This window comes from Cygnus olor, chromosome Z (assembly GCF_009769625.2).
Source record: "Cygnus olor isolate bCygOlo1 chromosome Z, bCygOlo1.pri.v2, whole genome shotgun sequence".
NCBI classification, from domain to species: Eukaryota; Metazoa; Chordata; class Aves; order Anseriformes; family Anatidae; genus Cygnus; species Cygnus olor.
The window spans coordinates 74,755,589-74,774,915 of NC_049198.1; the positions used below are offsets into that span (position 1 = coordinate 74,755,589).

Consider the following 19,327-nt stretch of genomic DNA (forward strand, 5'->3'; position numbering starts at 1 on the left):
TTTTTATGGCTTCCTGTCTTCCCACACATAAGCTAGTGACACAATTTTACTGTTCATAAGCCTAATTTTCTACATCTTTCTAGCCTGAAACACCTTTTTTTCTCTCTGTCTCTTTTCTTTTTTCTTTCTTTTTTTTTTTTTTTTCCCAGAAAATTCATTTTAAAATCATACCTGCTTTCTAACATCTTCAGCAAATTTTGCTAGAAATGGCCCATCAACGTTCTTTCTTGGAAAACATCAGATTTTCATAGTGTTTCATTACTAGAGTTTAATATGTGTTTTATATCACAGTGATTGGTCCCTTCATTCCATGTGCAGCAAAGTGCTAAAGGAAAAAGAAAACTCTCTTCAGTCTGGATCAGTCTGTTAATTTAAATTGTCTGCTGTTTCTAGCATTCCGATTTATTTTTTTCTTAATCTCAAGCAAGCATATAGGTTATTTATTCCCATGTCTTTAAAAAGCAGGCTTAGGAACCAATGGTTAAGTAGAAGTATGTAATCTGCCATTACCATTTTCTGAATTCATATTTGGATGCTTTTGCACATATCTTTTAAGATAAACGTTGCTCTGCTGCCTTTTCTTCACTTCTTTTATTTTATGGATGATCAAAGTTATTTTTTTTGCCACAAATGAAATAATTAATCTGCATGCACCTACACTATAAGACCTGCACACATTTTCCTGTTTTTTTTTTTTTTTTTTTTTTTTTTTTTTTTCCCTGTGTAAAGAAGGTTTATTTGGCCCCCATCCTTCACTGATCTTCTGAATTATTATTCTGATAACCTCCGTGTTGTACTAGGGAAAGGATTGTGTATGTAAATCTTTTGTATTTAAGTCCTATTTTCTCCAAGCTCTCTTTAGTTACAGAGAGGCTATATTACTTTTCCTAATGAAACCACCTTATCATTGCAGTGGCTGTTGTTGTGGAGGAATGTGAGGAAGTATTCAAATCTCCATAGAGCTTTAATAATTTAAATAAATTTTTGGTAGCAAAAATGCATGAAAATTTCCTAATGTAATGAAATTGCAATATATTCAATATGGAAGAATATTTTCTGCTTTTATATGGATTTGTTGAGCTTTCTAAATTACTAAGCAACAATGAATTATTGCTGTATGTGGATATCCCCCATTTATTTTAGAGTCACTGCTTACTGAGGGAGGAGCAAGGGAATTGAATGAAGCTTTGCCATACAAGCTCTTTTTTGCCCTTAAGTAATGTCTCAGGTTGCTGCATACTGCAAAAGTCTAGTCTGAATATCAGAATGGCTTAGGAGTAAGATTCTTTATCAGAAGAAACTAGTGTGCTTCCTAGGCTTGAACATATGTTGTTGCCTGTTATCAAGCAGGTTTGGTGATTTAGGTAATCAACAACCTGTTATTGCCATTTTAATAAGCATTTTGCATGGTGCCTCTTGGCCCTCCCGACTGGTGGGGATTTGGCTGGGGAAGGATACATGGAACATTAGCACAGCTCAGGGCATGATCCCGTTTTTTTTCTGACTGCCGAGTGGAGTTTTTGCCATATGGAAAGACCATCCCAGAGTTAGTGGATTCCAGGGGAACAAAGCCAGCTCTTTATAGTGAGTCTGGCTGTGACTCTTACCATCACACCACACAATCACTTTATCTTGCATCCTGGCTGTGTATCTCGTATGTCTGACCAACTCAGGACCAGGCTATTTGTCACAGACTTCTGCCATTCATTTTCACCATTGCCCTGCAAAGCTTCCCTGAATATCTTTCAGCTTGTCAACAAGAACGTGTTTCATCGACAATTTCATGAAGTAGGTTAAAGCCCTGAAGATGAGCTCCCTTTTAACTACATCTTCAGCTGTGGTCTGTTAGTGGTGACCTTTGCACACATGAACAACTCAGCCAGATCAGTAGAGCTCTGCAGATGTCCAGAGAGCAGACAAAGAAAAACAGCCGGGTCAGAACGTAAACATGAGCCTTCAGTCCAATAATAAGTTTTATGATCCATTCATGGTGAATAATAAATGATTAATAAAATATAAGGTTGTGCTATGTATGTGTCTTACAGAGTTTTAAGTGTTTAAAAGTTTCTAAATCTAAATAAAAGTTGTGATTGACTAGACCAGACTCTTTGTTCTGGTTAAGGCATTTTAATTGATAATTTTTTGCTAGTCATATATTAATGTCTTTATAAATTATCAGATTCCAAGTGCAATACTCAGTAATTGTTATAATAAATATTAATGTATTGCTGCTTCCGAAGTACTTATTGAGGTCTTTACATTTCTTTAAATATATTCTCAGAACCTCTTAGAGGAGCCAAAATTACCTGTAGCATTTTCCACAGTAAAATTATCCTGTGATGTTGATTGAAACTGTGCCAGTGTATCTGCCATAAAAACATTAATGTCATGTCTGACTGAGACACATGCACCTTCTATGTTCATCATTTCTGAATCCATTATAAGACCTTAATGGCAGCTGTATATAAAGACATGCCATAATGACATCTTAAATGCTGTCTTTAAATTCACAGCATGAAAAGCCTTTTAGAAACACTGTGTATGAAAAAAGCAGCTAGCTAACAGCAATTTCTGGGTAATATTCCTGGTATGTCTTTGATTTAGTGGAGGTTTTATATTAATTTCAATAGAAATAAATGGTTCCAGAAATCTAATGGTGTAAATAGAACTTTGTTCCTGGTGAATGACGCTTGAGACCTTAGGTCAGCTTGCTTGTTTCACAGCAAACGTTAGATAATGCATGCCAGAGTTTGGAAGTATATCTGCTGGTTGTACAAGAAGAAAAAAACATATATACCATGAAATAAAAATCTAAAGTATCTTAAATTTGGAAAAAAAAGCTGTGTATGTACAAAAAGCATAATATGAATATTCCAGAAACCCCTTCTGTAGCAAGACTATTAGGAAAAGCATCAGCTTCTCATGAAACAGTCTTTCAGAAGGAAGGCATTGGCTATCTTGTTATAATTCTGCCCAGGACCCTGTATAGTTACTTTCTGGGCAGGGGCCTTTTATTGTTCACCTCAATTCTTATTAAAGTTAGAAAAAAGATAAGGGAAAAGATGGAAAAGAAGGTACTACCAAATCATACAGGCTTCACCAAAAAATTCTTGAAATTATCACTTAAATCCAGAGGATGCTGAAGCAAAGCACAGGCTTCTCCGTGAATGTCTCCTGTACTCACATCTAACTTCCAAGCATTTCACTTCCGTGTTCAAGACGATGAATACTTCAGGTAGTTTCAGCTTTATAAGGTTTACTTCTTTTGCGTTTTTGTTTTGTTTTGTTATTAAATATATGTCTAAATTAATTTTCTTAATTTCAATGTTTTATACTACTGACATGACCTTTGATCCTGGCAGTACTACTATTGGATTTGTATTAATTAGACTTAATCCTTTCAATTCCTTTATATCAACACTGATAGGTTGATTATTATAACATATTTTCAGTTGCTGAAGAATGTTGCTGGCCATCGGAGTGTCTCACCTGGCCAGTAGATCCCAAGCTTATCTGTGGTTGAGCTTTGCTTGACAAAACCATCCATTTCCTTATGCCTGCCTGCCCCAAGACTCACCATTTCCTCCTAGGAACGTTTCCTCCTAGGGACCACCCTACCAGTCTCCCTGCCCTCTCCATCAGAGCAGAGCAAAAGGGGACAATCCCGTCCCTCACCCTGCTGCCCACGCTGCTTTTGGTGCAGCCCAGGGTACGGTTGGCTTTCTGGGCTGCAGGTGGGGCAGTATCAGATGTTTTGCACAAGTACAGGTAGATAATGTCAGTTTGCTCTTCCCTTATCCATCAACCCTGTGATCAAGCAACCATTGCTTGTGGCTTACACACAAGGAACTGAGTATGGCTTTTCATCAAGGTCATTGGTAGGATCAGCAACAGATCTTGTGTCCTCCTGACTGCAGTGCAAACCCCTGCACATTGAATAACCTTTATCCATATAAATTTATTTGTAGTATGGGATGCCAGAAGATTGTGGGTGTTGGGAATAAGTTATTAAGCCTATATTCTGCTTATAGGTTCCAGGAGATTTTATCCATGTTTTGGTAACCAAGGATGACTTGAGTATCAACACATAGCCACGAACAAATATTTCCTGGGGCCTTGTTGAAATTAAATCACATTATCTACAAAGCATCTATAAGTGACTTTTTAGTTGGCAAGAACATAGGCAGAACGAAAATTGGAGAAACTAGAGGTAAAAGGCATGTCAGTAATTTTCTGAGTAACCAACCACCCTTGACTACTTCCAGTACTTAGTGATGGAGAACCATTGTGTAAACTGCAGCAGATGCTTTTATTTCCTTTTTGCTCAGTTAATGCTTATTCAGTGTTTTTCATCTGAGGATGAAATTTTGAATGATTATCCTTTATCCGATCATAAATTACATGTGTTCATGTGGAAGGACAGTTTTAATGTAGCTGTCTAGGGTTCCAAGGTTAAAAACATGACTTTATGAAGAGAACAGTGCTTCTGTCACTTTTAGTGTAAGTTCTTAGACTAAATGACTTTCAAACTCGAAATCCATCTTTTTGTCAATATCCATCTTTTCATCTTTTTTAAAACAACTCCAGCAAACAGAAAGCCATCTTTTTGTCAACAATCCATCTTTCTGTCAAACAAATAGGACCACACATTGTTTATGTTGCTATACAAATATCATAAATAGAAAAATAGCTTCTGAACTGAGTGCAATCTTTGCATAGATTTTATAGTATTTTGTTACTAATCTGTAGTAAAGTATGTGCAGACAAAGTTCCTGTTTAAACATAGATTCTTATTTTAGATTTTTCCACCTTTGGTGAACCCGAAGCAGAAATATCTGTATAAATCAATATCTATGTAAACATAGATTCTTATTTTAGATTTTTCCACCTTTGGTGAACCTGAAGCAGAAATATCTATCTCTCCCAAAATGAAATTTAAAATATAATTGAAAAAAAAATCTTAGGATAGCCTAGAAAATACCACACAATACCATTAGCAGTAGAGATTAGTAATTTATTTAATGCCAGCATCATGAAAACATACATTTTGTGGAGTTATTACAGCCCCTGGCTTCCCTCGAGTTGTGCTGATTTCCTCAAAAATTGTTTAATGGTGAAAGAAATCATTCTTGTGGCATGAGAGTCTAAGCTTCATCTATTTCAAAGCACTATGGAGCAAATTCAGATGGTTATATAGGTTATGGGCTGAGTACAGCTTGCACTTCTCTGTTTTTAAGGCTACCTTCAGTACACAGTAGTTAGGTCTCTCTAGCCTGATGATCCCTGCAGGCTTCTCAGTGAATAAAAAATGCCGTGTGTCAAGATGATGATCTTCTAAACTAGTTTCCTTGTACGCACATGCCCTAAATAGCATTACAGATGACCATTTTACGTAAAGGTTAGCAAAGTAATCTCTTACTGATCTCAGGTCGGTAAGTAAGTAATGTAATTATCATACTTCAAACTCTTCTTTAGGACTAGCTTTCAAATGTCAGGCTCCACAGAACTAGACTGTGGGTTAGACTTAGTAAGGGGTATTACCTGACATGTAGCGTAACCTCAGAGGTGATATTTGGAAGCCCAACTCTGTCAGTGCCAGGGCTGGGGTCAGCTGCATGGGCTCAGCAACATAAGCTATAGACACCAGACAAATTTATTTGGCAGCGCTGATGCCAGCACTGGGTGGAATTCCAGTCATGATGTATATGTTTTACATGCGTAATGAGAAATGACTTTGGGCTCCACTACTTCACATTGAGTTGAAGGATCACAGCCCAGAATTTTTTTCCAAAACTTTTCTTAGCTTCATGTTTTTAATTCTTCCATCTGTCTGTTTTGTTGTTTTGTTTATTTGACCTGCATGTTGTTTCATATCTCCTGGGGATGCTGTTCAGAAGCCTCCTACCTCCACCCTGGGTGGTACAGATGATCCAAGTAGGACATTCAAGGGAGTCCAGAGAATGACTCAGCAAATAGACACACCCGGGACAGTGAGCTCATCCAGACCTTTTCAGATGAACACTTTTAAAATGCTCTTCCCTGAACTTGGATGTGCTGGCATGCTAGATGACCACACATCCAACCATGGTACGCAAAAAGTAGTTTCATCAGGCAGAATTAATACAGAATTTGAAAAAGGATTCAAGGGCGAGAGATGGAAGAGGATTTCTAAAACTACACATAATAAATCTGAACTTCCAGCGGAACACTGTAAGGCCAGAGCATGCTGTTGCTGAGCAGCCTAAGTCTCCACCTTCAGCTAGTCAAAATCCACAAGGCATCTGAGTTGCCAATATTGCCTTTGTTTCTCTCAAGCACCCAAAAAAAAAAAAAAAAAAAGAGAAAGCAACTGTAATTGTTAGTGTGTTTTATGTATTGAAATAGCAGTCTCTGATCTTTCACCACTTTATAATGGAGTGTCTTACCTGTGACCTGTGTCAGGAGAGATTTGAGCACATTATGAAGCTTTCCTGTTACATTGTAAGGTGAGTACTGATACGTAGGCACTGGAGACATCTTCATATGCTGTATGCAATGAGTGTTTTCAAGATCTCCGTGTTACTGATAAATCATAATCTTTGACAACACTTAAAACCAGTGACTTTCTTAGAATCATGGCATTACTAAACTACTTTTAGCAACATGCACTATTCTGGATTATTAAAAATGAGCGTCTCATTTATTGAAGTACATATGGTCATTGAAATATCCCATATCAAAGTATTTTTAAAAGAAGGGATTCTATTGGGGATCAGGATTTTGATGATTAAAATTAAAGAGCTCCTTCACAATCTCTGCAGATTTTGTGAAAACACATTATTTTTTTCCCCTTGCATATTCTGACATATGAAAAAAGACTTTTTCATGCTTCCTGACTGAACTTATTTGCTTTTCAATTTTAGCCTGATTTTTTTTTTTTGGCAATCTAGTTTAAAAACAGTATGAGCTAGTAACAGCTGAGCACCTGAGTTGTCTCAGATAAGTAAGCACTGAGAAGTAAACCATATGTCAACCAAATTTTTATTAAAACTTGAGAAAGTTTCACTGTTTTCACAGTTTGAAATAGTATTTTTTTAGCTGAAGAAGAGATTTGTATTTTGAAAATGTTTGAAAAAGTTTGACATAAGAATAGGCTTTGCAAATAGAAACATCTAGGACATAGGGCAGTTTATCAGTGGTAATAAAGTCTTGCAGGGTGAAATGTAAACTTCCTTACTGAACTGAATACAATTTAGAAATTTGGTATAACTGGATCTAAACTTTTTGCTAGAGTTGTTTTAAAATGTGTCTTCATAAACACTTCCCATGGTGATATTCTTTATAAAAATAAACATTAATAACTAACTGTCAGAGAATTTATAGAACTGCAGTCTTAACTGCCTTTAGGCTCCAGGGGATTATGGTACAGTATAGCCAGATTTATACAAAGAATGAAATGTAAAATAGAACCAAAAAAAAAAAAAATGCTGGAGAATCGTTCTTACTGTTTTTCTAAAATTGAAATAATGACATATTCCTGTTACTTTCACTAAAGCATATGCATAAACTTTAAACACTGGTGTTTAATTTGGGATCTCTGGGTGATCTATAGGGATCTATTTCTTGTGAAAAATTATGGCCAAAATGTGTGTGTTATAAAGTATAATTTTAGCATAGGTAGGAGTGGTATTTCCTAAATTGCCTGTCAAAAATGAGTTAATCCTACTTTGTAGGAATTGCCTACATCAGTCAGACATATTCATTTCCATACCCATTCATTTAGGAGACTCTCTGCTGAGAATGTCAAAGAGATGCTAATTATTATCAGCTCTGGTGATCCCTTGGGAATTAGGCTGAGATTGAGAAACCACATAATTACTGAAGTTACACTATAGTCAGGGATTAAAGTGATGAGTTCTGCTCCCTTTCTGCCTTTTTTTTTTTTTCTTTATTTTTTATTTCCCAGCTTGGGAAGCAGCGGTCATGCACGGTCCTAGCGCGCTTTAGGTGGTTGTTTTGTGAGCACTTTGTCCTCTCCCAGGACAGTTTATCTGCTGACAACGCTGTGCAAGGGCAGCAGCAGAGATGCTGTAAACATTGTAGGTGTAGCCTGGTAGGAGCCTTGCTCCCTGTAGCAAGGGACTTAATTAAGTTAAATCATCTGCTTCATTAAAGAGAGACAGCAGAGCTTGGAAGTTCAGCCAAGTAACTTTATGGATCATGCTACCTGGATATAAACAGAATTGAAGCAGGAAATTCTGTTCCATTAACAGGGGGACTCTGAGAGGAATTTAGCAGACCTTTGGCAGCATTACTATCTGATAATCTGAACAAATTCTAATGACTGTTCATAAATCCTTACTACTCTGAAGGAGTCCTTATTACTCTACAGAAAAAGGAATCGGGTAAATTTTCATTCAGAGCAGAAATTTTAACTGGCAGACTTTTGTATTGCTGTTGATAATTTTCAGGATAGGAGGTTTAAGTAAATGGCAGTCCTTTTATTGAGGATGAGGTGTCCATGTCCCTTGTAAATTTTGCCTGTTTATTCCGAAATAGGAATTTTTTTTTTCCCTAACTTCAAATTGCTTATTGCAAGCAAAGCAAGTTCAGAGTATTAAATAAGTTTTAATTGGTGGGTCATGACAGAAATTTAAATTTTCCTTGAACCCATTTGACATTGATGATTGGTTTTGAAATTATCATTTTATGTCCTGATAATTCAATGACATAAATCTGATAGTAGCAGGCTGTTCAAATATGTTTTTCTGTGCAGTGTTTCCTTTTCTGGAGTGACTGATTAACCTAAAATCAGTCCAGTATCATAAGCAGTGGGACAAATCCCATGAGATCTATGACTGTAGGGCTCTATTTGCAAAGGACACTTCCCATTCTAATGTAACTCAGCATGCTGAGGAGTACAAACATTCAGAGAGAAAAAATGGTTTGGTCAAGTGAAAAAAAAAAGATCAGTATTTAAGACAATCAAAAACATATTTTAGGCTAATTAACAGTGAGACAGAGGAATAAACAAATGAGAAGAGTGACGTCATCTTCAACTGTAAATATTGAGGCCCACATTCTGCTTTCATCCATATTACATTAAAATAGATCATTTGCAAAATGGTATTAAAATGCATGGTTTTAATCTGGGCCTACAAGGAGCAGTTTAGCTAAGCAAGTGTAGCAGCTCAACCAGATTTTTTGGATGACAGAAATGTATTAAATGAAGAGATCTTTCCTTACATCTTAATATACACAAGGTGGATGGAAGTTAGGTCTGTGGCTGTGCTTGCTATATGTAAAATCCATCAATTACAATTTTTTTGTTGCTTGCACTACAGCTCTCAGGAATTCAGATGTTGAGTATATTGTATATGTGTGTGAAGTTAGGTCGTTGCAAGCAAACAGATTGCTCAAATTTAGAAACTTTCTACTCAAATTTTGCTTATTTGGTTCCATATATATGTATATGTATATTATGGCAAAACTAAGCTTTTAGTACTGGTTCTAGTCCTTTAATGAGTGTAGAGTTTGTATGGAGAAAAAGAGCTGGATTCTGTTTTCTCATGTGAGTTCCACACTGTTGTGAACAATTAGACACCTCCAAGCTGTACAATGTTTTTTTACGGGTGATGATATACAAAGAATGAAGGTTTTTGTTGTTGTTTGTTTGTTTGTTTGTTTTCCCAAATTGATAGGTGAATATGATAGATTGGAAGTATTTTTTAAAGAGTTCACTTTTGTATATTAATAAATTAATGCAGAAGTCTGGGAGATACGTTAAAATACAACGTGACTGCCTACCTTCAACCAAACTATACAAATTTATTTTAAAATGCCTGTAGTTTTCAGGAGTCATGGTGTCTACTCAGCTAAGGATTTGGCATTTCATTTACTTTTCCTTCAGGTGTGTGTCCAGATCAAGTTGCCATTCTTATGTTTTTCTGTGAGATTTTTATCATGGTATGGCAGAGCTAGACTATGCTTCATTCAACCATTTTAAGCATCTCTTAGCAACAAGCTTAGTCTCTCTTCCTGCACAAGAAATGACAGCAGGCCAAAACCAGTACTTCTAAGGATTTCATTCTTATATGATGTGCTTAGTTTTCTTTAGTGGTTTCTTAATAATGCGAAAATAGTAAAATAAATTGGAAAATATAGAAGGGTGTTCTTCACTGTGTTTTAGGACACGGCCTTGATGCCGTCAGTCGAATTAGCTGTCTGCAATGAGACATCATTGCTCGTGGGTTCCCTGCTAAGGTTTTTCTGCATGCCAGTGGAGCTGGGCATTTCCCCAGGCAGTGCCTGGATGGCTGGAGACTGCTGCCAGCAGAGAGTGTGGAAGGGCTGGGGCTGTTCTGCTTGGGTGCAAAGGGCTGTGGAGCAAGGCTCTTGGGTCTCCAGGAATGGTTCGTGGCTTCTCCTGTACCAGAGTAAAGGCATCTTCTGTTTGCAGGCCCCAGCATTAGGGGACTGTATTGTTTTCATTTCACTCTGACTCTTCCAAATCAGGGAAAGATATTTTTAGTTTCCACTATAAATTTATATCTAGGATATCCTTTTATACTAGAAAAGTCCCTCTGCATGTCAAATAATAGCAGTCTTCAAAATGACAATAAAAAAATAAATCAAGCATTTTTATTCAAAGTCTTTAATCTTCTTTGCAGAAATATTCTTTTAGCACTTAAACTATGTTTCCCTTTATTACTGTCTTGTCAATCTTGTTTTTGCAACTGTCACCTTCAGAAGGCATGCTATATTTTTGGAACATTTCTTGATCAATGTTTGTTGTTTTATAGGGTTTATTGACTGGCTTTCATCATACAGCACTCTTTCCTCTATTTAAATTGCTGCATTTTTTCTCAAAGGTATGATGGTACTCCATACTGTATTATATAATTTCAAAGTAAGAAACTTAATTTAGTGAGAAGTAAAGGAACTTTACTTCCTTAAAATTGTAAAAAAATTAGACAGAATGAAAAAAAAATCAGAATGAAAAACTCGGTTTATATTCAAGACTGTCCCCCATTATTCCAAATGCTTTTGTGTCAAGCAATGATTTTTTTTTTTTCTGAAGCTTTCTTTGACCTTTAGTCAAGTACTATAAATGAATCCCTTAATGACATTCATTTCTGGGCAGTAATAGTGCGTATTAGTTTAAAGTCTTATGGTGATGCAAGATATTTTAAGCTTCAAGTGTATGTCATCTTTTCGTTAGAGGTTCTAACCATAGTGGTAGTTAGGCTTAAAAAAAAATACAGCAAAAAAAGCCTATGGTTATGAACTATTATGAATGAGCCAGTCTACTGCTACTCGTAAGACATTATCTACACTATCTGGCTTAGACACCTTCTTCTTGGTATGATTAAAAGAAATGTTCTCACAATAAAAATTGTTATTTTATTGCAGAAGTTTATCATTTAGGTCTATGTTTTTTATTCTGTTTGATTTTAACAGGTCATAAGAGCAAAATTTGTTTTCATTGGGAAGATTTCATCAGAGATGTTGGTAAAAAATTAGACCTTTCCCAGGCTGAGGTTGGGAAATAAATGCAGTATATATACTGCAATGACTAATATTTCTCTTCCATTCACCTGACATGAGCATGAGTGGGACAGTTGCAGTAGACAAACGGGATTTGTGTCTAATCATTAAGCAGTGCTGAGCATGAGCATCTCTCTACAGAGCACCATTATATATTCCACAATTAGAAGCACAGGGACATAATTTAACATCAGCAATGTGATAGTTTTATATGTGCAGTTAACCTTTGGATCTACTTTTTGTCAAAAGAGCGTCTGAGAGGAGAACAACAACAAGGAAAGATAAGAGCTACAATAATTAAATTACTCAAGTTTGTTGGTGTATGGTTCTTTATATGGTTCTTGACAGTGAACTATTTTGTGTGTTTTAATTAAGAAAGGGCTGACTTTGGGAACTGATTTTGGAATATACAAAATAGTAGGTATACATTAGGTATAGTAGGTATAGTTATAGTAGGTATACATTACGTATGCAGGTATACTACTCTGAATGTGCTGTCAGTAAATTGTAACTAGCAGTCATGAACATGTTTTAAACATTTAGCACTGGAAAAGTATGCATAGCTAGTTAAAGTTTAGAGTGCAGGATTAGGCTGTAACTTAACCTTTTCAGCAATTATTACAGGCAGCGTACCTTGTCTCTACTGGACTTTGAAACTTGTTAATTAGTTTGTGCCTTGGAAATATGTCAACTAATGCCTGTTGTCACTCTACAAAGATCTGCAAGTCTACATTGTATAAGTATAGTGCATGCTGGTAGAAGCTAGGAGGTTCTGATGTTTAAGCATGTGCTTATTTGTAAGCAATAGTTGCATTGGCTCTAGGAAGACTCTGTTTGCATATTTAATTTAGTGGTGTTCTTGGTCAAACAGGTTTTTAAGAAATAGCAAAAATATTTTGTGGGTTGCATACTTTCTTCCTGTTTCAGTTTCAGAAGAGCTGAATAACAAATGTGAAAGGAATGCAGAAATAGGACCCATTATTTACTTTCCGTGAAAACCTTCAGTATTGAATCTCTAATTATGGTGTCTTTCATCCATGTAAAGATTAAAACTTCCTAAAACACACAGAAAGCAATAATGAGTGAAGTTACCACAACAGCATCAGCCTCAGTCAGCACGTTATTATTTAACATATTTCAGTTGAAATGTGTGCTTCTCTGGATATCATTATCTTAAAAATTTGAAGTAATTAAAGATTTTATTTTTAAAGCAGGCATACCAAATAAAAGCATGCTACAAAGTCTTGATGGCTGGAATAAAAATGTCAAAGTATCATGTCAGCATCTAGCAAGGGAGACTATGGAGGGCTTCTACTTCAGGAGGGATATGATTGTCTTGACATTAAAGCTTCAAGGTGATAACTGTCAAAGCAGAGAGGGGATTGCTTTTTAATTGAGACAATGCATCTTTTATGAATTTACATGATGAAGTAATATGAATGTGAAATTTAAATTGTATCTGAATGAGTCTGGATACAGCCTACCTTACTTATCTTAGGCAGAGGGATCAGTGGAAACCTAGACTGGTCATCCAGTTTCGGGTTCTGAAGAGCTAGGAGTTCTCCCCGTTCTCCTACCAGACTGCAGCCACTCTGTGATTTGGGGAGATTTACTCTGAATCGGGGCCACCTGTTCCATGAGTGGAATTGTAAAGTGTTGCTACCTCATTTTATGCACTGGTCTGCTCCAGCCTCGGTGTATAAGCAGCAGGCTGTCCGTGCTGTCCGTCAGTCTTTCTGGTCATTGACTCCAAAGAGGCTACAGCAGAACCCTTAAGGATGTATGGCCTGGTGATCTGTGGTAGCACAATGACTGGGACATAACGAAGTACCTACCAATACATAGCATAACAGTACTTGACCACAGAAGCAAGCATCTTTAAAGGCTTTATCCTAGTGAATATTGAAAACTCGAGTTACATGAGAGTCTACAAGGAGGCATCAGGAGACCATTAGTGTATTTCTAGTCCATAACTGCCCACCTTACTCTCCAGTGACTACAAAGAGATGCCAAAGGAAGCTCATCTTTCTATTTTAAATTTGTTCTCTTTAAATTACCTCTTATGTCATCTATTTGTTTTGACACCAATTGCTGTCAAATCAGAGTCTATCTTAGCAATGCAGTGATTTTAATGAAAATAAAAAATAGTTTAAGAAATATTTGTAATACTTTGTCATCGGGGTTCTTCTCAACTTCGGTCTTTTTCCTTGTGGCAGCACCAGAACGAAATGATTCCCTTCTGGGTAGCCCTGATGTCATCAATACCACTCCAAGACGAAAGAGAAGACAAAGGACAGTAAAACCTGCTGGAACAGGAGCTAAAATGGCTACTTATGAGACAGAAATGCCAGCAAAGGAAAAGTGAGTACTTCTCAAAACGTATTGAGGTGTTTCTGCACCTACAACAGATGCTTATTCTTTTTGTATTTTCTTGTGCAGTTTCATAATATTCAGAGTATTCTGAATACTGTTTTGTTGCATTCTTTATAGTCATTTACACTCATTTTATCCAGCTTTGAATAGACGTGAATGATTAAATGCAGTCAGTCCACAGGACTGCCATATGATTAATGGTATCTTCTTCCAAACTGATACTTTTGTAAGATCAATGGTAAATTAGTTTTGAATTTTTTATTTCCACCTTTTATCTGTAGTACTCAATGTGTAATAAATTGTCTAACCAAGCATAGGCTCAGACCACAAAGACATTTCCAATGATTATCAAAGATTTCTGTAGTTATTAGCAAGAAATTTATCTTATTTTGACATAAAAGATTGTGACTTGATGCCAGCTATTAATGTTAAAAATTACTATCCTGTTTCATTGGTAAAAGAAATGATTATTTTTGAGAATGGTCTAGAAAAATATCAAATTTTGCTCTTCTGTTCTGTTAGAGTATGGTATATTACAATGAACCATGCCCTTTGTCAATTGTATGTAGTCAGACAGTTTGATTTTGAGAGTCTGTCTGTGTTTGCCTGACATATAATTTCACTCTTTTTAGTATTGATTGTGGAAGGAAAACTTCCAGAGGTAAATGATTGCAAAGGAGAATAGAGAGGCCTTGGGCCGAGTAATTCTCTGTATGAATATCTGAGTCCTGTGCCCAGGGGAATGACTGAGACGGTATTGGTATTTTTGTTATAATTCCTTTAAGTGAGGCAAATTTCAAGAAAAATAGAGCAGCATTATATTTTTCATTCTGTGCAAAGCATTTCTAATATGCTTGCAGAATAAAGTCAGAGCTGAATCTGGAGAGTGGCTCTGCTTGTCTATGCCATAATTAGTCATTTTTTAAAGCTTACTAAACAGAATATCCATTCTGTCAGATCTCTATCTCTGTTTTAATTTTGCACTTACTATATATTAATTGCATTGTAAACAACTGGTTAGCGCTCCAGGTCACAGCATTGTTTCAGATGTGACATACCTTACAGTACTATGAAGATGTGTCTGATCGTAAAAATCTGTATGCTTTTTTCTGATCCTACACTGATTTAAAAAATCAAATGTGATATCATTCTATCCTGGCATGTGCTTTTGAATCCTTTATTTAATTAAGAATTAAATGTGGTCATGGTAGTGTTCGTTCTGTGATTAGATAAGAATGTATTAGATCTCCCTTGTTTACCTGGAAAATTACAAAAGCAGAACTGCATTCATTTCCATCTTGCTGTGTATTTTTCTCAGTGTCCCTGCTCAGTACTTAGTTTTCAAACTTCATCTTAAGTCCTTTGCTGGCTGCTAATCAAGCTTTCACTCAATTTGTTTGGCTAATTTTTACTTCTCTTCAGCCTGTCAAAAGTAGGAAGATGTAGAATTAGTGTTGTAATCCAGTTTAGCAAATACAGCTGTCTTGTTCTGTGAAGCTTCTTCAGTAATTTATATTGGTGGAAAGCTAGATCCTAAAATGGTGTGAAAGGTTTTATCCTAAGCTGATGTTACACTGGGGTCTCATCCAAAATGTTTTCCACTATTGTGTCATTTAGCAAAAAATTACAAATCCAAGCAAACCACCCCAGACTCCTGGGGGGGAGCAGTGAAAGGGAAGTTGACCTCTAAACTCCTTCACCTTTGGAAGTGGTCCATGGCAAACATGGAAGATGCTCAGCCCTTGGAAGCGTGTCATACTTTTCTGTTTGGCAGAAGGATCAAATGACAGATTGTGATCACATTCATGAATGCATGACTGAGTCCTTATTTCTGAAGTCTCCTGCATGGACCTGCAGAAAGATTTGATTCTTTACTTGTAATGTAAATATTGTAAAGTGCTATCTGATAAAGTCATAGCCAACAGTTCTTGCTTCAACAAACTAAAGTTTATTTAGTGGTGTTTTCCATTTGCAAGTTTTGCTGACATCATCAGTGCTTGTTTCATGTTTGCCAGGCAATGAAAGAGCAGTTACAAACCAAACATCAAGTGCATAATGTTGTCTTTATATTCTTGCATTGTAACTCAATTGATACAAGATCCTAAATAAAAAGAAAAAAATACATCTTTTGAATGAGATATATTTCTCATTCACGAATAAGATTTTTTTAATTTTTTTTTGCTTCCCAAACCAGAAATGAGGACCTGAAGGCTATCAATGTATTTTAGACTTTTCTTTTGAAAATACAGTGTTATGCAATACAGTCGTTGTGTTATCACATAATAGGAGTTATATCTTAAATTTTGTTTACTTGTGAGATTTTAAGGAAGTACCACTTATGCTTTAAGTTAAAAGCATCTTAAGTAAACACAGAGTCATGACAAATGAAAGGATTCTGTTTCAACAAATAGTTTAGATTTATGGATTGTGAGACTAGTGATTCTCTAGTTTTATGGAATGAAAATATATTCTCAGATATGACCAAGAACACTGAAAAGAATGCAAATAAAAAATTGTTTAACATAGAAATTAGGGCAAAAGGAGTACTGCCTTTCTTATGCTTTGTGTGTGGATGCAGTGGCAGGAAGAGGAGTTGAATTGTATTTGTCTATACATCTATTATTTGACAATTTATTCAAGGCTTAAATCAATGCTGTTAAGGAAACCTGGGTAAAATGACACTTATTGAAAGTAGTGTAGCCTTGAGATCAGCAAAGAATTGAGCTAGGATTTGTGGAACAAGATTTGCTAAATTAACTGCTAAATTATTTGCTGAGATAATAATGTTCTTCCGGGTGAAGCGGAAATTCAGCATAACTAGTCAGTCACAGAACTGCTGGGATTGAGGTTTATCTGTCTTTGTAGCAGGTTGTTTTCCAATCTGAGATATACCAATGAAAGCGAGCACGTCTTTAGGCAGACAGATGCTACTTATAGTTGATAACGGTCAAACTACAGTCCACAATTTATGCATTTTTGAAATGTGACAAAGGAATGTTCTTAGAGTTCATAACATGATTGAGTTAGGAAGTAAAATAAAATTATGCTGATTCCAGTTAATTGTAATGGTATTTGTGAAGCTTTGACTGTAACTTAATATCTGGCAATTTCCTAAGGTGCTAAGCAGAGATAATATGTTAGGCAAGTTAAGATGCAAATTCTACTTTTTGTGATTTGCATTTTATACTTGGAGGAGAAAAATTAATAAAAGCAATCCCAATCCACATGTAGAAATTATGCTTATTGATGCATTAACCAAATCTCTCAGGGGGCTCTGCATATGAATAACACTACTAGCTATGTATAATATGAATACAATATAGAGGCTTAAGCATATGGCCTGTCAGCCTGAATCCTATACATAATTTTTTATTCCTATAATTATTTTGCTCAGGAATATTGGAGTGCATTTGAGAGAAGATAGTATCTACTGAAGATGGATACAGTCATTGGATACAGAATGCTTTGTTAGATTTGTATAATCTGTAACATGAACCAAGCAGTGCTGGAGTCTGTAGTCTAAAGAAGAATAAATTAGCAAAAACCTTCTATTTACAGTTTGCAATCGTTACTTTGTTTCCACAAGTAAAAAATGATCTTTCTGATTTGGTTTAGCTTTTTTTTTTCAATGTAAAAGTGTAAGAAAAGCAAAATGTTCTTTTTCTTTCTGTCAGTTATTGCTTACTAATGAAAAATCTAATTTTATGCTCTTCATTCACACATGGGTCTTATCCAAGGAGGAAAGCTTTACTGGATAAGACACAACATTTCTCTACATGATTCTCTGTGCTTCAAAATGTATTCTTGTATTGATATTTGACTACTGCTGGTTTAATCCTTCTTGCTTTGATTGATGGAACTGAATGACCGTCAGATTCAGGCCTACATTTAAACTGAAGGAAAGAGATGCTTTCCCTTAACTTCAGTATGTTTGGTTTTGCTGAAATATTTTGAAGTATCCATTAGCCCCACCGAATTTGAGAGGATGCTTGCCACCAGTACTTTAAATCTTTCCCCATGCAAATACTACTTTTTCAGAGAGCTCAAAGTGTTCGGCATATATTAGGAACTCCTCAGAAAGACCTTTGTGAAGGAAAAAAATCATACTCAGATGTTGCAGGTGGGTACCCGAACAACCACTTACCTTGGCTGCAAAGTGCATGTCAAGGAAGTAGAGGTGGCTTCAGAGCAAGGACGGGATGCTGCTGATGGGGTGTTTGTGCCACCTACATTGCCATCAGCTGCTCCGTCAGGAGGGGCCAACGAGAGAATGTCGTTTCTGTTTTGAGTTTTTAAATAAGATTGTCACAGTCCTCACGTTCAGTGTTGGTGCTTGACTTGACGGTCTATTAAAGTTAGTCACGCATGTAATTGTGTGTAGGATCAGCTGCCTAGCTTGTACCTGTTAATGATAAACGCATTTTTTTTCTTTTCATACTCATCCCTTTCTGTGCTTTTGAAAGATTTTTACTGTCTTCATAGGTACATACTATTTATTTGGAAAGAAAGCTCTCGGCTTTATATTACAGCACCGAAAGAAGCTAGATTTGGCCTTCTGTTGATAACCTCCCACCCCTTTAAAAGCACCCAGAGCCTGTGCTGTGCCAGGAATCCCCATGGGATCCTCACTCTGCATTGGTTTGATTTATTGCTTGTGGGTCACGTTTTTGATGTTCTAACACGCGGTTTACTCAAAACATGGTCTGTCACCATCTAGGATGCAGGTAGCAAAACCCTTCAGGGTTTCTCAGAGGGTTGCACATAGACAACAGTGTTACTGTCTCACACGTGAAGTAGTTCTTTCCAGTAAAGGTTTAACCAAGTGAAGTTTGGATCCCAGTGAAAATGATACCATAGCCTTCCATGGTCCAGGGAGGAGTATAAAGTTTACACCACAGCTACCTGCTTTAAAGAAGGGTCTTCCTGAGAGCACACGTTGACATGCCACTTTTTTATACACTGAATGCGTTTATTTGATGCAATTGGAAAGAACTTGTAGAGCTTTGTGTGCTGAGACAGAGCACTCTGATCACAGGTATGCACATGTGAGTCCTTGGAGTGTCTGTGTACCACAGTGTAAGGTCATTGCTACCATCACAAATTTATGAAATGCAGTGTTCAGGAAGCTTTTGATAATTTAATCATTCAGGCTGGAACACAGACAGGTTAGGAAATATCTTAGAAGCGGACAAGCAGGTTCATTTGAGAATCAAATGTGACAATTAAATTAATTTATTTTCCAGTAGCTGAATTAAGTCCTTTCTGTGTTTCATTCATGTTTAGTATTCCCTTATTTAAGATGAACAGGAGTCATTTCATTAAGATGGTTTGTTTCTTTCCTGTAGTGCCATGGCATTGGCAGCAGCAGCAGCAGATCACCAGTCATACCAGACAGACTGTTTTGACTAACCTGCATGCCTGTTAAAGG

At 36.3% G+C, this 19,327-nt stretch overlaps 1 protein-coding gene across 3 annotated transcripts in view; it reads left to right on the forward strand.

The window, feature by feature from the left end:
- XRCC4 (X-ray repair cross complementing 4) overlaps positions 1-19,327 on the forward strand; it is a 188,626-nt gene that overhangs the window by 107,951 nt on the left and 61,348 nt on the right. For 2 of the 3 annotated variants that reach the window (XM_040542043.1, XM_040542041.1), the window contains exon 7: positions 13,743-13,887. In XM_040542043.1, the coding sequence (XP_040397977.1) occupies positions 13,743-13,887 (145 nt within the window). The remainder of the gene's footprint in view (positions 1-13,742; positions 13,888-19,327) is intronic. The other variant, XM_040542042.1, reaches the window with a different exon arrangement.